The 23270-nt window shown below is 45.3% G+C and overlaps 1 protein-coding gene across 1 annotated transcript in view; it reads left to right on the top strand.

Moving 5' to 3' along the window:
• The window catches only part of NAB1 (NGFI-A binding protein 1), a 33635-nt gene extending 10739 nt beyond the window's left edge, over window positions 1-22896 (top strand). Inside the window, exons 2-4 of the mRNA XM_048483697.1 lie at window positions 3266-4084; window positions 21672-21805; window positions 22791-22896. Of these exons, the coding sequence (XP_048339654.1) occupies window positions 3266-4084; window positions 21672-21805; window positions 22791-22896 (1059 nt within the window). The remainder of the gene's footprint in view (window positions 1-3265; window positions 4085-21671; window positions 21806-22790) is intronic.
• Window positions 22897-23270: the final 374 nt, after the last annotated feature.

The following is a 23270-nucleotide window of genomic DNA, read 5'->3' as shown; positions in this document are numbered from 1 at the left end:
GTGGTATAGTGGTTAAGAGCAGGTGAGCTCTTATCTGGACAACTGGGTTTGATTCCTCACTCCTCCACATGCGCTGAGGACTCTTATCTGGTGAACCAGATTTGTTTTATTGCTCCTACATTTCTATTGGGTGACCTTGGGCCAGTCAACAGTTCCCTCAGAATTCTCTCGGCCCCACCTACCTCACAAGGTGCCTGTTGTGGGGAGAGGAAGGGGAGGGGTTTGTAAACCACTTTGAGACTCCTTACTGGGGAGAAAGGCATGGTATAAATCCGAACTCCACCTCCTCCAAGCTTTGATCCTGAAGGCAGATACCTCTGTCAAAGGGCTTATCTAAGACACGTAGTAAATAGGGTTCAATTCCAGTTCCCTGAGAAGGGTACTCGCTGACCTAGGTCGGCCATTGTTGTTCCCACTGCAACCAGCGCTTGATCCCAGCTTGAGGGCTGGAATCATCCTGTGCCTCTTCACCGCCTGCCTGACATACTGTTCTATGCCATGTTCCGCTCTATCCCCATATCATCGCTATAAAAAAACTGCCACAGGAAATGGAGGCATGGCATGCTTTTTGATTGGCCAGCTGTACGCATGCCTGAAACACTCAGCTGTGATTGGCTGAATGGGGGACTCCTGGCACCAGAGATTCCGCACTTTACTGGAATCGAGCTGAGTTCTGTTGGTTCCTGAAAAGTAGTAGTTCCCAACTGGAGTCGGAAATTGGACCGTTACACAGGGCGAAGCTGGTACAAAACCACGTCGATCCCCGTGGTTGTGCGGAGCACTTAGGTCGAACGCAGCTCGAACTTAGGTCGATAACCCAAGTGTGGAATCGACCAAAGTCTCCGAATATGAGAGAAACAACTTCTCACTCAGTGGTGCTCATGATTGTGGGTGCTTGGAAATATAAAGTTGAGCCATGTACATGACAGTTCATTGGATATGGTATTTGCCTAAAGGGAAGATGACCCTCAATGTAAGATAGCCTGTTCACAAAGCTTTTTATTACTGCACATACCTGTCATTAAATACACATGTGTTCAATGGGACCCGCCTCTTTTTCTTGAAGGCACGTTGGGGAAAGTGGTGGAATGACCCACTGTTCCTTTTGGGGCTCAGAGAATTCCATTTGAGCAAAGGTTCAGAGGGAGTTACGTAGAGAGTGGTCGTGTCAAGATAGGACAATAGTGTCTGAACTGCCATTGATACTTCTGTTGATACAGCGATTCAGCTAGCGATGTCTGATTGGGTTGGTAGATGAGGGAAGGTTGCTTCAGAGAGGTAAAGGCTGTATGAAAATTTCGTCTTCCTTTCATAGTATTTGTCGGCATGTTTTTTTCCATGAAGTCAAAAACTTTGGAGAGAAGGGGATGACTGATCTTATGTTCTTATGTTCTTTTTTATGATCTGCTTGGGAAAAGATCTTCAGATCTCAGGCTAAATGTTGTCCTCCCTCCAGAAACAATGGTCATTGTATAACCACCTCACAACATTGGTATGCCTTCCTTTTAAAGCACATCTACCAATTTGGTAAGGCAGAGCTATGTCGAGATGACTGGAATTCACCCGGTGGGTTAATGTGTTAACGGGTTTTGAACCTCGGTCACTGTGAACCTGGCTATACAGTATACAGTACATGCTTCCATAAATGATTAAAATCGCCCACCAAGACCTCTCTGTAAATACCAAGGATCGGCTTGCCGTGACACTGTGAAATTTCATCACGGTTCCAGTGTTTCCAACATGATTTTGTTTTGATGTGTCATAGATGTATTAAGCTTATGGATTGTTTTATGCTTAATGAGTTGGGCATTTCCTTGGAGGACCTGCTAATGCTAACAGAGCAGGAGGTCTGTGGGGCTATCAAGAAGAGACTTTTTGACAGAGAGTTTCAACAGATGCTAGAGGAAGCTAATAAAACCTGTTCCCCGATCTCTCTGGGAATACCTATGGATAGACTAATTGCAGCCCAGTACCTTTATCTCCTGGTTGAGGCCCGGTGAAGTATGAGCAATCACTCTAGCTTGTAGGTGTAATGCCCTGCCTTCTTCCTTTAGCCTTAGGGCACGCCACCTTGGAATCCCACATAAAAGAAAAGGAAATGCCCGTGTGGCATGGGTTCCCTGTGGAAACAGTGATATCTCATATGCTGTTGGATTGTCCCTTTTATGAGATAGGTAGGAAGAAGCACATAATCCCCCCCTTCCCTGCATGGAAGTGAAGGCATTACAGATAAACAGAAGGTTATATATCTTTTAAACAGCCACAACTACGAGCTGTTGGAAGCGGTGGCTAAATTTTTAAATGGTGTTATTTTAACTCGTCAGAAATTGTAAAGTTGTAAAGGCTGTTATTATCTTGCTAAGCTAATCTTAAACAATCTATATGCCATTAAAGGTATTCGAAATCGATCGATCGATTGTTTTATGTCATGGTATGTGTTGTGGCCTGCTGTGAAAATAAATGTGTATGAAGTGTGTGTCATTGCTTGTTGGCATGTTGGCTTTCATTGTATGCCGTTCAGTGGTGGCGGACATTCACTTCTTTAAGCAGCAGTGGCGTAGGAGGTTAAGAGCTCGTGTATCTAATCTGGAGGAACCGGGTTTGATTCCCAGCTCTGCCGCCTGAGCTGTGGAGGCTTATCTGGGGAATTCAGATTAGCCTGTGCACTCCCACACACGCCAGCTGGGTGACCTTGGGCTAGTCACAGCTCCTCGGAGCTCTCTCAGCCCCACCCACCTCACAGGGTGTTTGTTGTGAGGGGGGAAGGGCAAGGAGATTGTAAGCCCCTTTGAGCCTCCTGCAGGAGAGAAGGGGGGGCGGATATAAATCCAAACTCTTCTTCTTCTTAACCAGTTGCTCTATTGGAGGGAATTCTATAGTTTTTTAAAAAATGAAAATGAGAATTTGGGGTTGAGAAGCTAAGTTAAGTTTAGGGATTGTTGTCTTTTTGGTGTGTTGATTTATAAAAAAAACATTTTTGTCATCCAATTAAAAAAATAGGTGAAAGAGGTGAAAAGAGGACAGGGGTAGGTTTTGTGGGTCGCAATTATTTTTTAAACTGTAGTCTTTACAATGCAGAACCCGGAAGACTGGCAAAGGAGTTTTGGGGATGGCTTCCTAATCCAAAGAAAAGTTTCCCTGCTCATGAATAAGTCTCCCTCTCCATCAAACCCCAACAAACTTTGGAACAAATAGAGGCGTCGGAACCCCCCCCCCCCCCCCGAAAATTGATACTGATTTTGTTGCTCTCTTTCTGCTTTCTCAGGGTGTTCCGTCCACAATGGCCGCAGCATTACCTAGAACCCTTGGAGAGTTGCAACTCTACCGCATCCTGCAGAAAGCCAATCTCTTGTTCTACTTCGATGCCTTTATACAGCAGGGAGGGGATGACGTTCAGCAGTTATGCGAGGCGGGGGAAGAGGAGTTTCTCGAAATCATGGCCCTTGTCGGCATGGCTAGCAAACCCCTTCACGTCCGGAGACTTCAGAAAGCTTTGAGAGACTGGGTCACAAATCCAGGCCTTTTTAACCAGCCCCTTACTTCTTTACCGGTCAGTAGCATTCCAATATATAAGTTACCGGAAGGCTCTCCTGCTTGGTTGGGAATATCATGCAATAGTTACGAAAGGAATAGTAATACCCGCGACCCTCACTTGAAGATTCCAAAATGTGCTGCGACCTCGTGCATTCAGAGCACGGGCAAGTCTGACGGGGTGGGAACGTTGCCGCTGCAGAGCGGCAGCGAACAGAGACTGTGGCCTGGCCACCACGCCACCGAGAGCGAACAGAGTCTCTCCCCAATCTCTCCATCCTCACCAAAGGAAACCCCAGAAACCTTGGACATGGCGGCAGCTCTGTCGGTCACCGAGTGCGTTGAGCGGCTGGTCCACACCCTCCCCACGAGCGACTTGAACGAAGTCAAAGAGCTGCTGAAAATAAATAAGAAACTGGCCAAGATGGTGGGGCACATTTTTGAGATGAGCGACGAGGACCCTCGCAAAGAGGAGGAGATCAGGAAGTACAGTGCCATCTACGGCCGGTTTGACTCGAAAAGGAAAGACGGCAAACATCTCACCCTTCACGAGGTAAAAAAAACAAACAAATGATGCAGGCGAGAATCAGTTTTCTCCATCTGTGTTTGGTTGTCAGAGGTCCCCCCCTCACCGCTCCCAACAGATCGCAGGTTTTCTAGGTGCGAAGTTAGCACTGCCCAAAGTTGTCAGGACAATAAACGTCGTCCGGTCAGGGAGTCTTAACAGCTTATTTGTTCTTGTTCTGTTTTCAGAAATGTGTCATCTGAATGTGAATCACCGAGTATCTTTTTTTCTGGAGAACAGGTTCCATAAATAATATGGCACTTAAATAACTTCTCTGGGATCTTTTCGGTTCTTTCTCGGCAACCCTCCCCTCTCCCGATTTTTTCCTGATGTTCATAATGTTCAACTCGGTAATTGCCAATATGTTTCATGGCAACAGTTTATTAAGTGAAGGCTTTTGAACCTGCTTAATTGATTTTTTTGTGGTTTGTGGTTTGGCCAAAGGTCTCCTGGGATTTTGTAATTAATCGCGACCTCAGCCCAGACAGAAAACTCCTGTTTTTTAGGGAAGGGAACATGTCAGAGGTTCTAGATCCTGGGCCTGTGAGTGTAGCTACCATTGAATGTGGGTGGCCATTCTTCTTTGGAACATAAGAACATAAGAACTAGCCTGCTGGATCAGACCAGAGTCCATCTAGTCCAGCTCTCTGCTACTCGCAGTAGCCCACCATGTGCCTTTGGGAGCTCACATGCAGGATGTGAACGCAATGGCCTTCTGCGGCTGTTGCTCCCGAGCACCTGGACTGTTAAGGCATTTACAACCTCAGATCAAAGAGGATCCAGATTGGTAGCCGTAGATTGACTTCTCCTCCATAAATCTGTCCAAGCCCCTTTTAAAGCTATCCAGGTTAGTGGCCATCACCACCTCCTGTGGCAGCATATTCCAAACACCAATTACACGTTGCGTGAAGAAGAAGTGTTTCCTTTTATTAGTCTTAATTCTTCCCCCCAGCATTTTCAATGTATGCCCCCTGGTTCTAGTATTGTGAGAAAGAGAGAAAAATGTCTCTCTGTCAACATTTTCTACCCCATGCAGAATTTTATAGACTTCAATCACATCCCCCCTCAGACGTCTCCTCTCCAAACTCAAGAGTCCCAAACGCTGCAGCCTCCTCATAAGGAAGGTGCTCCAGTCCCTCAATCATCCTCGTTGCCCTTCTCTGCACTTTTTCTATCTCCTCAATATCCTTTTTGAGATGTGGCGACCAGAACTGAACACAGTGCTCCAAGTGCAAAGGGTCACGCATCTGCGGCTTTATATAAGGGCATGACAATCTTTGCAGTTTTATTATCAATTCCTTTCCTAATTATCCCCAGCATAGAGTTTGCCTTTTTCACAGCTGCCATGCATTGAATTGACATTCCCATGGAAGGCCTTGCTGTGTGGAAATATTGTATGTGGTAGCTTTCAAATCCAGACTAAAGATGGCCATACAGGAATTAGTCTTAGCTTTGTTTACCTTGTGAAAACATCGTTTCCAGACAACGACATCGGGTTGGATGCAGTCATCTTTTAGTTTCACCCAATTTCCCCCTGTGTTACAACCACAATCCCGTGTGGCTTTTGCGCATGTAGATCCCTTGATTCTCAGAACAGCCTTTTTGGGAGGTGGTCAAAGAGGATTCTTCCTTCCCTTTTCACTGGTGGAAAAGCTATTGGGATCCAGCCAACCCTGTGGATCCTTTGGCAATTTTACAAGATTTTATTTCATCGTGTAGCTTGGAGCACCCTAGTTTGAGGCTTCTTTTGGGGAAATGTAAGAGGAATGTGGGAAACCTACAGCAATGGTTGTAACACGCTTAAACCTGTCAAAGGTGCTGGACGACTGGGTCAAATCTGTTTGTGAAGTTGTGCAGTAGTAGAAAATTTTATTGCATTGGCCGTTGACCCCCGTAATCTACAAACAACAAACCTAAACCTACACAAAATATATTTACGTTTAATTATAACTATAGGTTAAAACTAAGATTACAGTCTCAGAACTAAAGTCAAATCCACCCATCCATCCATCCATCCATCCATCCATCCATCCATCCATCCATCCATCCATCCATCCATCCATCCATCCATCCATCCATCCATCCATCCATCCATCCATCCATCCATCCATCCATCCATCCATCCATCCATCCATCCATCCATCCATCCATTCCCCCCCCCCTCTCTCTCTCATCTATATATGGGTCAGTGTCAGACAACAAAAAATGTAGTTTTAGTGTGGAATTGTGGCCCAATTTGGTTGTAAACTAGTATGTTTGGGTTAATTTGAAATGGAAAAGCCTGTTCTCAAGTCACACTTGAGGGCTTTAAAAGATCTCTTTAGACGTGCATTTCCAGAGAAATTACTGCCTTTGCATTATAGACTAATCTAGATTAGGTTCATAAGCATCTAGATACTTGAAAGCTGGAACCACTGAGTAATTAAGGATTCTTGTGTTCCTACTGTCTCTTCACATCCGTGGATTTTTCAGTGGCTGAGTAGTTACCATTTCAGGGATGGCAATTCCTGCAGAGTTTGTTTCATTGAGACCAAAGATTAAGTTATATGTTTGGGGGGAGGGGGGGTATTTGTTTCCCATGGAAATAAGGTTTTGAATTTAGACTGAGAGCTGTGTTTGTCTGTGGATATTTAATTTCCTTACAATTAAAGTAGTCTCTGTTTTTGAAACAGCATCATAGTTTTTCGATGATCATGTACTTCGTCAGATGTTCCTGTGGAACAAAGTTTTGTGAGGTCCTGGGTCAAACCTTGAAGTGATAACTTTTTGTAAACTTTCATGAAGACAGAATTCCTAGCTCTTGACTGAGATCTTAGTCCAGTGAAATTTTGGAATTGGTGTTTGTTCTTCCATCTCACAATCTGCTCTTCGAACTCCAGTAACTGTTGACCAGGAGCAGCAGTGGCGTAGGAGGTATACATAGATCATGTATCTAATCTGGAGGAACCGGGTTTGAATCCCAGCTCTGCCGCCTGAGCTGTGGAGGCTTATCTGGGGAATTCAGATTAGCCTGTACACGCCAGCTGGGTGACCTTGGGCTAGTCACAGCTTCTCGGAGCTCACTCTCAGCCCCACCTACCTCACAGGGTGTTTGTTGTGAGGGGGGGGGAAGGGCAAGGAGATTGTCAGCCCCTTTGAGTCTGCTGCAGGAGAGAAAGGGGGGATATAAATCCAAACTCTTCTTCTTCTTCTTCTTCTTCTTCTTCTTCTTCTTCTTCTTCTTCTTCTTCTTCTTCTTCTTCTTCTTCTTCTTCAGGGAAGGGTGCGTTCAGGTGGTGGGTGCGAGAAGGCACCCTTGTTGTAACAAAACGTTAATACAATACAAATAGTAAAGAATTTCCATTGAAACCAAACACATTTCAGCCAGTAGGTGTTCCTCGAGGGTACAATTTGTTAAAATACCCCAAAGCGAAATTTTTCAAAAGACGGAATTTTACACCACACACAAGAAGTGGAAACAGTTCATCAAGTAGAAAATCCCCCTTCATTACTGGAATAAATTAGGACCATCGAGAATAATTTTTCAGGTTTTTGTTATGTCTGACCTAAATATCTCAGCCAACGAGGTCAAAATGAATTGTAGCTCTGTGGTGTGTATGTCCACATTCCAGAAGCAACACACAACTACAACATTCCTTCTGGTAATAAGCTTTTTGGTCAACCCTTTTGGGTACTACCTGGTCTTTCCGAGTTGGAATTTTTTCCTTCCCCCTTCTGTTTTGGTTTTGACCCTTGCCATGGTGGCAGAGACAAGTGGCAGAGAAAGAACAACTTATGTGCTCGTCCTTTCATAGAATGATAAGAGTTGGAAGAAACCGCCAGGGCCATCCAGTCCAACCCCTGCCATGCAGGAAGAAGAAGAAGAATTTGGATTTATATCCCCCCTTTCTCTCCTGCAGGAGACTCAAAGGGGCTTACAATCTCCTTGCCCTTCCCCCCTCACAACAAACACCCTATGAGGTAGGTGGGGCTGAGAGAGCTCTGAGAAGCTGTGACTAGCCCAAGGGCACCCAGCTGGCGTGTGTGGGAGTGTACAGGCTAATCTGAATTCCCCAGAGAAGCCTCCACAGCTCAGGCGGCAGAGCTGGGATTCAAACCCGGTTCCTCCAGATTAGATACACGAGCTCTTAACCTCCTACGCCACTGCTGTGACACAATCAAATCACCCTTGACAGATGGCCATCCAGCCTCTCTTTAAAAACCTCCTGAGAAGGAGACTCCATCACACTCTGAGGCACCGTCGAACATCCCTTACCATCAGGAAGTTCTTCCTAATGTTTAGGTGGAATTTCTTTTCGTACAGTTTGAATCCACTACTCCTTGTCTTATTCTCTGGAGCAGCAGATAACAAGCTTGCTTTCTCTTCAACATGACATAACCCTTCAAATACTTAAACGTGGCTATCGTGTCACCCCTTCGCCTTCTCTTTTCCAGACTAAATCTAACTAGCTCTTTAAGCCGCTCTTCATAGGGCACGGAATCCAAACTTTTTACCATTTTGGTCACCCTCCTCTGGACCCGTTTCAGCTTGTCAATATCCTTCTTGAATTGTGGTGCCCAGAACGGGACACAGTATTCTAGGTGAGGTCTGACCAGTGTAGAACAGAGAGGCACTATCACGTCCCTCGATCTAAGCACTATACTCCTATTCAGTGGTGGGATCCAAAGATTTTAGTAACAGGTTCCCTCGCCAGCTCCCCCTCAGCAAAGGGGGCAGAGGCGTACCTAGGCAAACCTGAGCCCTGGGCAAAACCTGAGTTGGATGCCCCCTCCCATGGGCAGCCACCCCACCACGACCCTCCCAATTTTTTTTTGCACCAGGTCATTTCTAAATCATCATCACATTATAGAAAATGCCCCAACTCACAAATCTGAACACAGGGGTGAAACACACAGGTTCTTTGATAGAGACTGGTGAGATAAAAGGTACGAAAGGCTGAGAATCAATGAATTGCAGTACCTGAAGGGGATTAACCCAGTTCAGGGAGTGACATTATTAGTCGCAACTGCTATACGGAACCTTCACGTTCAAAGGCAGTATGCCTCACGGGGAGGCGAGGGCGTGGAGGTGGAAAAGCGGACCCAATTAGTAACCCCCTCTCGGCACACACAAATAATTAGTAACCCACTCTCGGGAACTGGTGAGAACCTACTGGATCCCACCTCTGCTCCTATTGATGCAGCTTTCCCATCATGCCACTCTCTGCTGCCACCACCTTTTCTCTTCCCCTCCTCGCTGTGCTTACGTGGGTGTCGTGGCCATTGCATCAGGACCCCACACTTATTTATTTATTTAAAGCAGTGTATTAACTGTCTTTCTTTTGTTTTTTAAAAAATATCATCAGCTGAAGAAATACAGAAACAAAGAAGTGAAAGATAAAAAATGAGCAAACATATAATAATCTTCACAATTGAAACAGGAATGGAAATAAACACATATTGACTTATATAATCAAAATAAAGTATAATCTATATCAGAATTAAATATAAAATGGATCTGCATTTATAATCTTATTGAAAAAGATAAACTAACATTAATGGATGTACTGAAAAAAACAACAACTCTGATCATTAGTAATTTGGGCATTAGCTGCTTTTCTTCCTTACGGAGCTCAGGGTGGTTTTTTTGACATCAGATAGAATTCATAAAATCAAAAACATAAAAAAGGAGAATTTAAAATCGTAATTCAGGACTGCTGGTGAATTTAACCATAGGAGGAAGATTTCTTTAACTGAATATTTCTCCAACTGCTTCCACAAGGTAGAAAGTGAGGGGGCCAGGCACACCTACCTGGGGAAGTTGTTCCATTATTTTGGGGCTGCCACCGAAAAGGCCCTCTCTCGTGTACCCACCCAAAGAGCTTCTGTGATTGATGGGGAAGTTGAGAGGGGCTCTCCCAGCAAGCGTAATTCCCAGGCAGGAGTGTATGGGAGAAAGTGGTCCTTGAAATACCCTGTTCCCAAGCCATGTACAGCCTTGACCTCCCCTCCCCCTCACTTTTCCTTTCCCTACCAACTGTGTTCTAACACTGTGACTCGAGATAGCAGGAGAAAGGGGGGGAGCCCTTTAATGGGTTCATAACAGTGGGAAAGGGCACCTTGTGGCAAGCTGCTCTCTGCCATTTTGGAGGTGGCGCTTAACCCTGCCCCTTCTCCACAGTGTTGATGGAGGGAGTGCTGTTGTGGACTCTTTTCCCACAACCACTCTGGGGATTGACCTTTGAGCCAGATTAAAACAAGTTTGTTTTTTCCCATCTGGGTTTAAAGGCCTGGGAAAATGGCTATTCCCCCTCTAATGTGAGGGCTTCATAGCTATTCCCCCTCTAATGTGAGGGCTTCATAGCTATTCCCCCTCTAATGTGAGGGCTTCATGGCTATTCCCCCTCTAATGTGAGGGCTTCATAGCTATTCCCCCTCTAATGTGAGGGCTTCATGGCTATTCCCCCTCTAATGTGAGGGCTTCATGGCTATTTCCCCTCTAATGTGAGGGCTTCATGGCTATTCCCCCTCTAATGTGAGGGCTTCATGGCTATTCCCCCTCTAATGTGAGGGCTTCATGGCTATTCCCCCTCTAATGTGAGGGCTTCATGGCTATTTCCCCTCTAATGTGAGGGCTTCATGGCTATTCCCCCTCTAATGTGAGGGCTTCATGGCTATTTCCCCTCTAATGTGAGGGCTTCATGGCTATTCCCCCTCTAATGTGAGGGTTTCGTGGCTATTCCCCCTCTAATGTGAGGGTTTCGTGGCTATTCCCCCTCTAATGTGAGGGTTTCGTGGCTATTCCCCCTCTAATGTGAGGGTTTCATGGCTATTCCCCCTCTGATGTGAGGGCTTCATGCTTTCTGTTTGTTTATGTATGTCCCACTTTTCTTCCCTGGGGGACCCAAAGCAAAATAAAATAATTGTTAAAAAGCCAAAGAGAAAAGAGAGAGGGCAGCATTTGAGTACAGAATCTTCCTCTCTGTGTGTCTCCTCTGGGTGATCTTCCTGCCAACTGGAGTCTGAGATCCTGGGCAAGAACCTAAGTGATTCACCCTTGGCTCCTTGCCAAAGCACTTGAGCAGGCCTGGAACTCTGGTTCTGGGGAGAGCACCGTCAACTCAATGTTATGCGGTAGATCAGTGGCGTAGCACCCGGGGGATCTTTTTAGAGACATTTCTAGGAATAAATTCTCTGGATTTCAGCTTTTCTGGGGATCTATCTGTACCCCTGCTCTGACCCAGATGGCGCAGGCTAACCTGATCTTATCGGACCTTGTCTTCCAAGTAGGGTTGACCCCAGTTAGTATTCGGATGTAGGACCACCAAGGAAGTCCTGGTCTCTCTACGGAAGGAGGCAATGGTTATCTCTTGCCTTGAAAACCCTATGATTTGACAGCTTTTTCTGCCACTGGCATCTATATACCTACAATGTATAACACAGGAAATGGATATTTTGAATTTTGTAGGTGCTGTGTGACTTTCTGAAGGTGATTCCTTCTTTGTAGCACTTCTCTGTAGTGCCCTTGTTGTTAACCTTAAAAACCTGAAATGGTTTGGGACCATCGTACCTGCGGGACCACTTCTCCCAGTATTACCCATGAAGAACGTTTCCCTGTATTAGAAGCAGAGGTGGGATCCAGTATTAGAAGCAGAGGTGGGATCCAGCAGGTTCTTACAGGTTCCCGAGAGTAGGTTACTAATTATTTGTTTGTGCTGAGAGGGGGTTACTAATTGGTGATTTTCCCACGTGATTTTTGCCTTAGTTACGCCCCTCCTCTCAGCAGTAGCATGCAGAACTTGAAGAAGTCTAGCAGGAGGTGCACCGGCGTGCGTGGCAGCCTGTGCCTGCGTGCGTTCGTTTCCCGCCCAAGGACCGGCGCAGCGGCTGCGTCCTTGCCACAGCCCCGCCCAGGAATGCCCTGCCCCGGAATGCCCCGCCCCGCCCCCGTCGTGCCCCGCCCAGCCCCATTGGCGCTGTGCCAGTTTGAATCCCACCACCATGGGAACCTGTTACTAAAATTTTTGGATCCCACCACTGATTAGAAGCCATCTGCAGGTGGTCTCTGTCCTCAACCAGAGCCAGAACGTTTTCGTTTTTCATTTCGGCCTGGTGAAACCAGAGCCGTAGCGAGGGGGAACTGCGCCCAGGTCACGTGTGTGCCCTGCACCCCTGCTACACCTCCACCATGCCCTGGAACGCCCCTGCCACGCCCCAGCACTGGCGTGCGCCTGGACAGCATGCCCTACCCTGTCCCCTGGCAGCTACGCGTCTGAGCGGAACTCTCTGTCAGCTAAGCCCAAGCCCTTTTTGATGTGGCTCAGTTTCTCAGGGCCTGTTAGGCAGAGATGTTCAATGAGGCCTACAGCTGAGGAAGCGAAGGTTACACAATTGCATGCCTCCATACCTTTCCCTACCCTTCCCTATGTACTGTTATTTTCTTATTCAGTTTGTTATGGGTTTTTAGTTGGGTTGGGTTTGGTCTTTGTTGTTCCTTCTAGGTTCCCTCCTCCTGGGTCAGTGAACCGAGACTGTAATAATAAGATGTCGAGGCCATTTAATGGGTGGGACTCCTAACTGGCGTATATGAAGTGATGTGTATTTTTGTATATTTTAATGTTAACCTCCCTTTGCCCATCTTTGGATGGGAAAGGGCAGGATATAAATTCAATACAGTGGAACCTCGGTTTTCGTTGGTAATCCGTCCGAAAAGAATAGATGGAAACCGAAACCGATGAAAACCGAGGCAAACGTTTCCGTAGGAATCAATGTAAATCCAGTTAATCCATTCTAGGCACTCCAAAAAACCTTCCAAAAACACATGATTTGGTGAATAAACGTAGTGTTTCATGCTGAAAACAGTAACAAACAATAACACTAGGACCAGCTTCAGAGCCGGTGGACCAATGTAGTACCAGAAAACTGTCCAAAGAGGTCTGATTCTGATGCCTCTTTAAGATTTGTCTGAAATGGGGCAAGACATTGTCATTAAACAAGTTGCAGACACGGCCCGCAACAGCTTTGTCCGGGTGATTTTTCTCCCCAAACCCCTGCACCTTACTGCAAATCAATGAAAACCAAGGCAAATCAATGAAAACCGAGACAAATTTTTCACTGAAAAAGTCGATGAAAACCGAAACCGATGAAAACCGAGGTTCCACTGTAAAATAATTAAATCCGGGGGGGGGGGGGGGGACTTTTTAAATTGTGTTCTCTTGTTTGCTTCACTTTTTCATGAGGTGAAAATATAAAGCAATATAAATATAATTTTTTAAAATATAAAGCAAGGCAGTAGTTAACTGAGACTATCTTGGGATGATAACGGGGGAGAGAACTGTGTGGTATCCAATTACGTTTATGAATTATTTTGAACTGAACATTTATTGATGTATATACACGACTTCGTATTTATCGGATACTTACCCGTATGGAAGTTTGAACTTATGAGAGAGTGTGAACTAAATACTTACCTGGTTCAACATTGATGATCCTGGATTTACCTGTGATGATTTTGGACTTACCTTTTGGATGCTATTTGAAAATATGTGATTGCGATTATAACTAATGAAATATAAAAGATGAACAAGGATATATAAGTTTATGTACACATATATGCATCTGAGAGATTAGTTAAGCCAGAGTGCAACAGTCGTTGTAGTTCATTTACCAATAATTACTTCTGCACCCCTTCTGTTTATACCTGGACTATTGCCAGCGGGCTAGCTCTTCCCCCCTGCATATTTTCTATATTATAAATAGATCCAGTTTGCCTCTTGCAACAATTGAATTATTGATAACAGGATTATACTTGCTCATCTGACATGGTCTGTCTCTTCGATGGTTATTGAAGTTTCATATTTTGTCGTCTTTGCCAGTTCAGAGGCACAACTCAGTCAGCCAAGAACAGGTTCATATAACCTCGGCATTTTTATACCATGCATTTATCTCTCAAAAATGGGGGAACTGAACCCTATAATTTACTCCATTGTACAATCTGATGCTAGCTCGTGTTCTAGTCCCGCCTTTGAATGTCGTGGCTCGGGAAATCTGTGACATGAATGAATTATCATCGGTGTCGTACTAGTTAGGGGCTGTTTTGGCAGCAGGGAAAGGCCTGCTTTCTGTCCTGTAGAAACATGAAATGTAAAGCGCAGGAAGCAGGATTAGTGTAGTGTACTATCTGCTTTTTTCTGAGTTCAAACTCTGGGGAAAAAAACAACGTTTGAAAAAGAACAAGAAGGAAATGTAAACAGTCTGCATATTGGGGAGAAAGACATGTTTTTCAAAAACCACGCTTCACATTTTTGTATTTGAGATTAGAGATATTAACAACCGGTATTATGAGCCTTCTCATACTCAGTTGACCCGGGGAAAAGCAGATATGTGACTTGATATTTTTTTTTAAAAAGAATCCTTCCTGCAGCCTACCTTGTGAACTGCGGCTGGACTTTTCCTCTGCCCACCGTAACAAATAATACAGCTTGATTCCAGTCTATACTCTGTTTCACATAAAGATGTTAGTCAGTTGCAAATTCCTCCCCTACAGAGCTCAACATGCTGGATCTTCTTTGTTGTAGAATGCTCCGCCTGGTTCCTAGTGCCTACGTAGCCCTGCTCCCCCGCATCCATTTGAAAGTAAAAATACATTTTGGCATAAATGCTCTTGTATCAAAATACCATGTTCAACAGTGCAGTAATACACACAATAATGGTTTTGACAAAGGCAGCACGTAAAAATGAATGATAATTCTCACATTCTTTCGGGACTATATTCTAATGCTGAAGCATACAATTTTCTCAGCTGCTACACTTCAGCTGACCAAACTAACATCTTTATGTGAAACAGAGAATAGTACACCCTCATAGAGACCAATAAGATTGTTGAGGTATGAAAGTTCCCAAGCTCCCTTTGTCAGCTTGTATCTTAACAATCTTGTGGATCTCTATGAGGCTACTGAACTCGAATCGATCTGTTCTATTGCAAACCTACCAGGCAACCCTCCTAAATAATTCAACAAATGCCTTATCTATGCAGTTGTTTTACGTCACAGGTGTCAAACTCGCGGCCCTCCAGATGTTATGGACTACAGTTCCCATCATCCCCTGCCAGCATGATGCTGGCAGGGGATGATGGGAACTGTAGTCCATAACATCTGGAGGGGTCACGCTCTGACACCTTTCTAATAATGGATTACCGCGTGGACGCTTAGCTCATGAGGATCACACATGGATCGTACAAGCCCCCGGGGAATCTAAAGGAAAACATAAAAGTGCGTTTAGGTCCTGAGTTTCCGGAAAGGGGGAGATCCTTGCCAAAGGGGATGCTCCAAGGGGTTGCTTCATATCTGCCTTCTTATATCCGACAATCTGATTTAAACTGTATCCACTGGCTCGGGCTTGTCTGATTTCCCCACAACTCAGAAGCTAAGTCAGGTTGGCCCTGGCTAGTACTTGGATGGGAGACCACCAAGGAAATCTAGAGCCGCTATTCAGAGGCAGGCAATGGCAAACGATCTCTGTCCTTGAAAACCCTACAGAGTCACCCCTTCCCCCCCAAAAAACCCCCCTGAGGTAAGAGAATGACCCGCCCTCCCCAAAGTCGGCTCTGTTCTTTCCTTGGCAGCTTTTAGGAAGGAAGTCAAAACGTATTTGTTTTGCCTTTGCCTTTTCTGCACAAGAAGAAGAAGAGTTTGGATTTATATCCCCCCTTTCTCTCCTGTAGGAGACTCAAAGGGGCTTACAATCTCCTTTCCCTTCCCCCCTCACAACAAACACCCTGGGAGGTAGGTGGGGCTGAGAGAGCTCCGAAGAACTGTGACTAGCCCAAGGTCACCCAGCTGGCGTGTGTGGGAGTGTACAGGCTAATCTGAATTCCCCAGATAAGCCTCCACAACTCAAGCGGCAGAGCTGGGAATCAAACCCGGTTCCTCCAGATCAGAGTGTGCCTGCTCTTAGCCACTGCGCCACTGCTACTCCACCGCACAAGCCGTTTACATCGCTTTTAGCTCACTAATGAAATGTTTCCACCATGGAGTTCTGCACATTTCCCCCCTCTGTTAGGTTCTGAAAACGTTTCCAAATTCCTTTTGGCACATTGTTTCGGAAAACGCTTTTACCGCATTGTTTTTCACTGAAATGTTTCCAAGCCGGCTTCCCTCACAGTGTGGTCATATTTGAAACATTTTTATCTTTTCTGCAGAAAAGTTCGACTTTTCCGCCAATGTGTTGTCTCCCCAACTTCCCCTCGTGCGGTCCACCGTTTTCGTATGTGCCTCTATCTCTACCTTCTTTCCCCTTGCCCTTTTCACTTCCTTCCGCCTTCCTTCCTTCCTTCCTTCCTTCCTTCCTTCCTTCCTTCCTTCCTTCCTTCCTTCCTTCCTTCCCTCCTCCTCCTCCTCCCCTTCCTTCCTTCCTTCCTTCCTTCCTTCCTTCCCTCCTCCTCCTCCTCCCCTTCCTTCCTTCCTTCCTTCCTCCCTCCCTTCCTTCCTTCCTTCCCTTCCTTCCTTCCTTCCTTCCCTTCCTTCCTTCCCTTCCTTCCTTCCTCCCTTCCTTCCCTTCCTTCCTTCCTTCCCTTCCTTCCTTCCTTCCCTTCCTTCCTTCCCTCCCTCCCTCCCTCCTTCCTTCCTTCCCTCCCTCCCTCCTTCCTTCCTTCCCTTCCTTCCTTCCTTCCTTCCTTCCTTCCTTCCCTTCCTTCCCTTTGCTTCCCTTCCTTCCTTCCTTCCTTCCTTCCTTCCTTCCTTCCTTTTTTGCTGTTTTGGGTGAAATAAAGCATCAATTGAATGGATCAATGGAGCATTGAATCAACACAGCATTGTTTCTACGATTTTTATATGCCTTATAAGCTTCCTGAGGATATCTTTGTTCTGAAAGGTGGGGTAGGATTTTGAAATATATATACTGTATATACTTGTGTATAAGCCAACCTGTGTATAAGCCGAGGCACCTTATTTTACTGCCCAAACCTGGGAAAACTTATTGACTCATATAAGCCCGGGGTTGGAAGCCGGGGAGGCAGAGGGGAGTTTTCCTATTTGGGCAGTGACATCAGGGGGAGTCACTGCCTCAAAGCAGCTCCTCTGCCTACTGGGGCTTGAGGAAGCCCAGCCCAGGAGGTTGTCCCTGCTGGCTGTGGGGGGTTCCCCCTTCACCCTCCGGGAGGGCAGCAACAAGCGGCTTCCCAGCTGCAGGAGGTTGTCCCGCCCCCGCCCCCAGCTCCTCATTAAGGCTGCAGGCTCGCGGCTTGTGATTGCTAGAAAATGGTGACTCCATATAAGCTGAGGGGGCTTTTCTTAGCCTTTAAACAGGGGTGAAAATCTTGGCTTATACACGAGTATATACAGTACATATATAGTGAATTTTTGTTGCAAAGCTCTGTAGAGGTAGTTTGCTATTTCCTGGTGGTCTCCCATCCAAGTACAGACCCTGCATAGCTTCCGAGATATACCCTTATTTAAACTCTTTTGCTTTTCATGAGTTTCCTTGCTTCATAGAGATGAAAACATGAAATGAAAATATTTTTCCCTTGGGTTTTTAAAAGTATTTCCCCCCCAGTTTTTCCAAACTGGTAAAGTTGGAGAACACTGTAAAACACCCTTGTGAAATATTTTTCTCTTTTAGAATTGCAGTGCTTTTTAAGGTAATGTAGCATGGAAATATTTGTGTAAGACATTATCCTACAACATCAGATATGTATAGCACAGACATATGTGCCATATTTTCAGAGTTTGTTTCAATGTGGATAGTTTGGGCAGCGATTAATGTTCTATAATGTGTTTGATAATACATTATTAAAGAGTGGAGTGTTTTCAATGTTACACAGTTGTTAGGAGCGAAGCCTGGCATACGTAACCTGATTGCAACTTTCACGTAATCTGATCAATGTATACTCTGATTGATATATAAAGGGCCTTTCTCTCTTCCTTTCCTTTCCGTTCCGTTCCGTTCCTTTCCGTTCCTTTCCGTTCCTTTCCTTTCCTTGTTCATTGATTTGTCACCAATCCTAGATAACCCTGGATCCTAGGGGCTTTTTCGCACACACGGTTTGATCTTGAATTAAGGCAATCCGCATCGACCTCCTGACCTTTTTTTTTGAGGTTGCTGTTTCGTCATTTCGAGATCATTCACACACATCACCAGGTTGTTGTGGATGTTCTTGTTGCTTCAAGAAACCCCTTTAGTTTTGCATTGCCTCTGGAATGCAGTACAAACGAGAGTTCCGATTGGCTGTTATTGTATTGCCATCCAAGGGCATGTTCGATTAATGACTCTTGGTCTCCCGTCATCACGAAGCTTCGAAATGAGTCGTGAACTGCACTATCTCGAGTAAAATACCACTCCCGGCAGTTGAGAACTGGCTATCTTGCCCGAGATATCGGGCGGCGTTGGAAACAATGCACTGCATGAAGGCGGCCATGTAGGAAGGGCGGAGGAGAGTGGGGCCGGAAGCCGAAACAGTGAAATGTCTTGTGGCGCGAACTGGCAAAGCTCTACGCATCCTGATTGGTTGAGGGAAATCGCATCACACAGTGAAGCGTGGATCCTGCCAGTCGCTTTTGTTCCAGTTGCATTTTGCACCTAGGGCAAATTCAGATTGTGGGGAATCCGTTTTATCCAAGAAAGTTGCACAGTTATCGAGCGACAGGAAAAATGTGAGACAAAGGCTGAAATGAGCGACAGATCAGGGGTCGGGCCACGTTACGGCTCAAGTGTGTGCGAAAAAAAGGCAGAAACCATGACGACCTCATATATTAAATCAAGAACAAACCGTGTGTGCGAAAAAGCCCTAGACTGAATGACCCTGACGAGTCTGTCTCAGGGAAACAGGATGTGCCTGTTGGCCCAAGGTCGGGAGGCAAGGCAGGTGGCTTCATCTATCTCTATTGCGGCCTTGGAGGCACCTCAGCCTCAAACAACTATTTTCACACCTTCTCTGGGAAATTGGGAGGGGGGGGGACTGGGCAGGTTAAAAGAGCCCAGGAAAGCCAGGTTGAGCAGGGTTCTCAAGCAAGGTACTTGCTGCCTTTCAATGAATGTACTGATCAAGAACCCAGAGTCCGTTTAATGGCTTCAGATCCAAGACCTAACAGCAATTTTATTTAAAATCCATATGCGCTGCTAGGCCCATGGAGACTGTGAAACTTGTTCCAAATAGTCTTTCTTTTGTTTAGTACAAACTTTGTTTTCAGAGTTCAATTTTTATTTTTTCTGCCTCTCAGTTGGCACAAATTAAGAGGCAGGCTGAAGTAGCTTAGAGTGCCACAGTTTGAAACTCACTCTCTCAAATATTTGGTACATTTGCAGTTTTTAAACGCGTCGAAAGTTCACAAGATGCCAAACAGTACAATTTTATATGCAAACTAAGGGATAGATGGTGCATGTTGAGATGTTCAATGAATAAGATAAAACTAGGAAAGTATATGTTATATATAAAATTTCCTCCAAATTTATGTGTGTGTGTGGGGGGGGGGTGTTTAAAGGGGGGAGCCGCTACTTTCAAAATCTCTGGAAATTTTAACCTTTTTGTTGTTTTGTCTGTGAAAGTCTGTTCATTGCCAAGTTAGAGATGTGTTGAAGCACGCTGCAGCACGCTGAGGAATTTGGGGAGTGTGGGAAGACGTGATTATTTTGATTTCCTTCGAATTCCTTGGATGCATTCCTTTGAAGCCATGACCTGGATGGCCCAGGCTAGCCAAGTCTCACCAGATCTCCGAAGTTAAGCAGGGTCCTTTCCTGGTTAGTGCTTGGATGGGAGACCTCCAAGGAATCCCAGGGTTGCTGTGCAGAGGAAGGTAGTAGCAAATCTCTGTTAGTCTCTTGCCTTGAAAACTCTATGGCAGTGGTGGTGAACCTTTGGCACTCCAGATGTTATGGACTACAATTCCCATCAGCCCCTGCCAGCATGGCCAATTGGCAGGGGCTGATGGGAATTGTAGTCCATAACATCTGGAGTGCCAAAGGTTCGCCACCACTGCTCTATGGGGTTGCTGTAAGCCAGCTGTGACTTAATAACACTTTCTAGCGCTATGGGTGAAATGTTGGTGAAGGTTCTAACTGTGGCAGATTCTCTTGCACTCATTCTAAAAACACTTGGTGGGCACCAGAGTTGGTGTTTGTGAGTATATGGCGCCCACTGGCGCCATATCGGGGACCCCTGCCCTAGTGAATAAAAGCAGCAGTAGTGGTGTAGAGCAGATGTACTCTAATCTGGAGGAACCGGGTTTGATTCTCTGCTCTGCCACTTGAGCTGTGGAGGCTTATCTGGGAAATTCAGATTAGCCTGTGCACTACAACACACGCCAGGTGGGTGACCTTGGGCTAGTTGCAGTTCTTCTGAGCTCTCTCGGCCCCACTTACCTCACAGGGTGTTTGTTGTGAGGGGGGAAGGGAAAGGAGTTTGTAAGCCCCTTGGAGTCTCCTTATAGGAGTGAAAGGGGGATATAAATCCAAACTACTATTACTACTACTACTACTACTCCCCCTTCTTCTTCTTCTTCTTCTTCTTCTTCTTCTTCTTCTTCTTCTTCTTCTTCTTCTTCTTCTTCTTCTTCTTCTTCTTCTTCTTCTTCTTCTTCTTCTTCTTCTTCTTCTTCTTCTTCTTCTCCTCCTTCTCCTTCTCCTCCTCCTCCTTCTCCTTCTCCTTCTCCTTCTCCTTCTCCTTCTCCTTCTCCTTCTCCTTCTTCTTCTTCTTCTTCTTCTTCTTCTTCTTCTTCACTTTTGTAACTAGTGATTCAGGCATACATTCCCCTTATCTCCCATTTCCTGGGACAAGGAGGGAGTCTTTCTCGCAGGCTACAATCCCATCACAATGCTTTCTCTCATTATCCCTTGTCTTGTGCAAATTGTTTTGGGAACGAACGGGAGGGGGGATGACCGAATGAGTAAAAACTTTCTGATATATACTGGGAACAGCAGACAGAGCCCCCAGCTCTGGGGTCCTGACACGGTTCAATAAAAGCTCTTGACACCTTCATGAGTCTTAATTATTGACTGGAGTAACAGACCCTTACATTAATATATCAGCAGCAGAAGAAGAAGAGTTTGAATTTATATCCCCCCTTTCTCTCCTGCAGGAGACTCAAAGGGGCTTACAATCTCCTTGCCCTTCCCCCCTCACAACAAACACCCTGTGAGACAGGTGGGGCTGAGAGAGCTCCGAGAAGCTGTGACTAGCCCAAGGTCACCCAGCTGGCGTGTGTGGGAGTGCACAGGCTAATCTGAACTCCCCAGATAAGCCTCCACAGCTCAAGTGGCAGAGTGGAGAATCAAACCTGGTTCCTCCAGATTAGAATGCACCTGCTCTTAACCACTGCGCCACTGCAGCAACCTGTGTTGGCATATCAACAAGAAGTTAAAAAATAAACATGGCATTCTTAATAAAATATGGACAGGAATAGCAATTAAATAAGGAACAATAGAATAATGGTGCTAAAATATACCACAATGTGTATTCATACATATGTATGTAAATGTTTGTGATGGTAATTCTGAGCATAAGGAAAATTCTTTTTAGGTGTTTCCGCCCATTCTCTATATTTTGCCCCCTGAGAGTGATAACAATAAAGGCAACAGATCCTTTTTTTGTGTCTTCTGTTTCTAGCTTACTGTTAATGAAGCGGCTGCCCAGTTGTGTGTGAAGGACAACGCCTTGCTGACCCGGAGGGATGAGTTGTTCGCGCTGGCGCGGCAAATCTCTCGAGAAGTGACGTACAAGTACACTTATCGGACCACCAAGTAAGCTCTATAATTCCAGCAACCCAAATTTTTCATTTTGGAGTAATAGAAATCTCTCTGGATAAAGACAAAGGAGGATTCGGATATGTCGTTTCTGTTAGAATATTTGGCATCTGTTGTGTTTAAGTTATTGCAGGAGCAAGATACCGTGTTTCCCTGAAAATAAGACAGTGTCTTATTTTAATTTTTGCTCCCAAAGATGCGCTATGTCATTTCCAGGGGATGTCTTATTTTTCTGTGTTCTGTTCGTCAGGCATGCTTCCAAACAAAAACTTTGCTACGTCTAACTTTCGGGGGATGCCTTATATTTTGCACTTCAGCAAAACCTCTACTACGTCTTATTTTCAGGGGATGTCTTATATTTGGGAAGACAGGGTAATTGCACCATTTGGTTGCTGTGTACTGATGCAGGGCAGCTGGGCAGTTAATTGAGTTGATTGAGGTTGACCTTTAATGTTGTAAATTATGGTGTAGCTTCCATGCTCCTTATCTCCCCTCTCCAACTCCACCTTTTACTCCTTGCCCTTATGCTGCATGATTGTATGCTGTGATGTATTGTTGTATATTTTTCCTTATTTATTGTGTAAGCTTGCTTGCTTGCCAGTGCTTTTTAGCACAGGACTATTTTGTCTTCCTCCTTGTGTGTGTGTGTGTGTGTATTTGTAGCCTGACTTTTATATTTGGAACTCTATTAAGGAATAATTTCTTTTTACCACTCTGCTGCGTTTCAGTCTGCTGGGAACTGGATAGTTTTCAGTTCTTCGATCAGTTTCATCTGTTGGGTTGGTACAGTTCAGAGCCTTTTTCTTTTTGTAGACTGCGATTTGGCTTGCAAGAGATTCCTTTGTGAAACGATGCTAAAACCACGACTTGAACTGGGAATTTGGTTTATTGAACTTCTTCCATAGAAGCAAGGATCTTTCAAAATAATTTTTCTGAATGGCGGTTGAAATGAATTAAACATGCGTATTTTTTCATCTCCCAGGTCTAAATGCGGAGAAAGGGACGAACTGTCTCCAAAGAGAATAAAGCTGGAGGTATTGTATTTTAACTTCTTTTTTTTTGTTCAAATGCAGTTGCAAAAAAAATGACTGCCATAATATCTATTGAAGCACCGTTTGAAGAATGGTTGACACCTACACATACGCACACTCCACAGAGACGCACTTGCACGGACAAAGATGCACACGCACACAGAGAGACACATACAACCTTAAACTATCATGCCTTTGGAATTAAAAATTATTCTGAGAATCTAACACTTAGATCAGCCATTCTCAACCAGGCTATCATGGTACCCTGGGGTGCCGTGAGCATGTCCCAGGGGTACCGCGGCGACACTACCCCCCCCCCCCTCATTTTTGTGGTGTCTCCCACCGGCTCCAGCAAGGACATGGAGCTGGCCCATGGGGCAGGGCCTGCCACAAGGTCAGCAGCCACCACCACCCCCAGTGCTTCCCTTCAC

This window comes from Sphaerodactylus townsendi, linkage group LG02 (genome assembly GCF_021028975.2).
Source record: "Sphaerodactylus townsendi isolate TG3544 linkage group LG02, MPM_Stown_v2.3, whole genome shotgun sequence".
Classification (NCBI taxonomy): domain Eukaryota; kingdom Metazoa; phylum Chordata; class Lepidosauria; order Squamata; family Sphaerodactylidae; genus Sphaerodactylus; species Sphaerodactylus townsendi.
This window is presented reverse-complemented; position numbering and strand designations above follow the sequence as displayed.